The sequence below is a fragment of the Calidris pugnax genome, unplaced genomic scaffold, assembly GCF_001431845.1.
Source record: "Calidris pugnax isolate Ruff unplaced genomic scaffold, ASM143184v1 scaffold388, whole genome shotgun sequence".
Taxonomy (NCBI): domain Eukaryota; kingdom Metazoa; phylum Chordata; class Aves; order Charadriiformes; family Scolopacidae; genus Calidris; species Calidris pugnax.
In genome coordinates, this window is record NW_015091104.1 from 284,261 (window position 1) to 286,039 (window position 1,779).

General features: G+C 66.3%; 2 protein-coding genes across 2 annotated transcripts in view; one reads left to right on the plus strand and one right to left on the minus strand.

The window, feature by feature from the left end:
• The window catches only part of FASTK (Fas-activated serine/threonine kinase), a 9,993-nt gene extending 9,860 nt beyond the window's left edge, over positions 1–133 (plus strand). Inside the window, exon 8 of the mRNA XM_014957990.1 lies at positions 63–133. Within this exon, the coding sequence (XP_014813476.1) occupies positions 63–133 (71 nt within the window). The remainder of the gene's footprint in view (positions 1–62) is intronic.
• A 1,170-nt stretch (positions 134–1,303) lies between these two features.
• The window catches only part of SLC4A2 (solute carrier family 4 (anion exchanger), member 2), a 21,997-nt gene continuing 21,521 nt past the window's right edge, over positions 1,304–1,779 (minus strand). The window contains exon 17 of the mRNA XM_014957993.1: positions 1,304–1,687. Coding sequence (XP_014813479.1) covers positions 1,304–1,687 — 384 coding nt within the window. The remainder of the gene's footprint in view (positions 1,688–1,779) is intronic.

Here is a 1,779-nt window from a genome sequence, read left to right on the forward strand (position 1 = left end):
CCGCTTCTTTTTCCCCCCTTCCTTTCCCCTTTCCCCCTCCCCCGGGCTGGGATGGGGCTCAGAGCTGCCATCCCCGCTGGAAACGCTCCAGCCGGAGCCGTCCTTCATCGCCCGCTGCGAGAGCGAGCCCTGACTCATCCTCGCACCCCGGGGGGTGTTTGTACCCGCGGATAAAGTGCCCCCCCCTCCCCGATCCTTTTCTCCTCCAGCCCTGCCAGCCCCCTCTCCCCTCCCGCGGTGTTAGTCCCAGCGCTCTGCTCCCCCCACGGACCCTCAGGGGTGTCCTTGGGAGCTGGGGGGCAGAGAAGGGTCCTGTCCCCCCCCAGGAGCCAGGGCTTCCCCCTCCCGTGGGTCAGGACTGGGCCCTTCCCTTCTTCCAGCCCCTCTGGGTCCTTCCCGGTGGCACACGAGGGTCCGGTGTGTCCCCTCCTCCCGGCTCCTCCTCTCCCCGGGCACTAACGAGGGCACTAATGAGGGCACTGAAGGGCTCTGGCTCCCGTCGGGCACTAACGAGGGCACTAACGAGGGCAGTGAGTGCGGGCTGGCCCCGCTGGGCTCGGTGCCTCTCCTGGCAGCCGTGGCTGTGGTTGAGGCTGCCCGGTGGCCGCCTGCCCGATCCCCGCTGCCTCCTCCCGCCCGCGGGGAGCCGGGGCCACCCGAGGCCACCCGAGGCCACCGCCGGCTCCTGCCGGGCCCTTCCTGCCCCCATCCCCCCTTGGGGCTCCCCCCTCGGGGCGGGCGGGGGGACGCGGGGTCCCCTCTCTCAGCCCTTTCCCTGGCGGTTGGGCGCGTTGGAGAGGTCCAGCCTCGGCCACCCCAGGTGGGGACAGCCTGGGCCACCAGGGCCTTCCCCTGGCAACGGGACAGTCAGAGACTGGGTGTTTCCAGAAAAGTGCCGCTTTGTCCCCAAACCGGTACTGGGGGGAGGGGCAGGGACAGCCCTGCTCCCACGCCTGTGGTTGCCCAGGGCTTGTGTCTGGTTGCCCAGGGCCACTGTTTGGTTGCCTAGTGTCTGTGTTTGGTTGAGCCCTTTGGGTTGCCCAGGGCCTGTCTCTGGTTGCCCAGGGGCACTGTTTGGTTGCCCCAGACCCGTGGTTGGTTGAGTCCTTTTGGTTGCCTGGAGCCTCCTTTTCTCTGCAAACTGGGGTGAAAATGGTGTGTTGGGGAGGAACTGCCCTGGGCCCACTCTCGTGGCCCTTTCTCCTGGGGGGTGCTGCCCCCCACCAGTGGGCAGCAGAGGCGGGGCATCCCCCTGCCCTGGCTCTGGGACGTGGGGCTGGGGCTCCTCAGCTCCTCCTGAGCCTCAGAAGGAGCAGGCACTGTCCCCCCTCCCCTCAGAGCGGGGTCCCCCCACCATGGCGGGGCTGGTTGGGCAGTTGTGGGGGGGGATGGTGGTTGGTGATGGTGGTGGTATTTGATGATGGTGGTGGTTGGTGATGGTGTTTGGTGATGATGGTGGGTGGTGATGGTGATGATGGTGTTGATGATGCTGGTGGTGATAGTGGTGACTGGTGGAGGTGGTGATGATGATGGTGGTGATGGTGACAGTGCTAATGGTGGTGAGGATGATAATGGTGATGGTGGTCACTGGTGCTGAGGGGATGGTGGTGGTGAGGGGGGTGGTGAGGATGATAATGGTGATGATGGTCAGTGAGGGGATGGTGGTGGTGAGGGGGTGGTGGGGCGGCTCTGACGGTCTCCCCCCCTTTCAGCTGCCCTACACGGAGCTGGAGAAGGTGAGTGGCATCGAGGAGGCCAAGCACTACCTGCGGCAGAAGC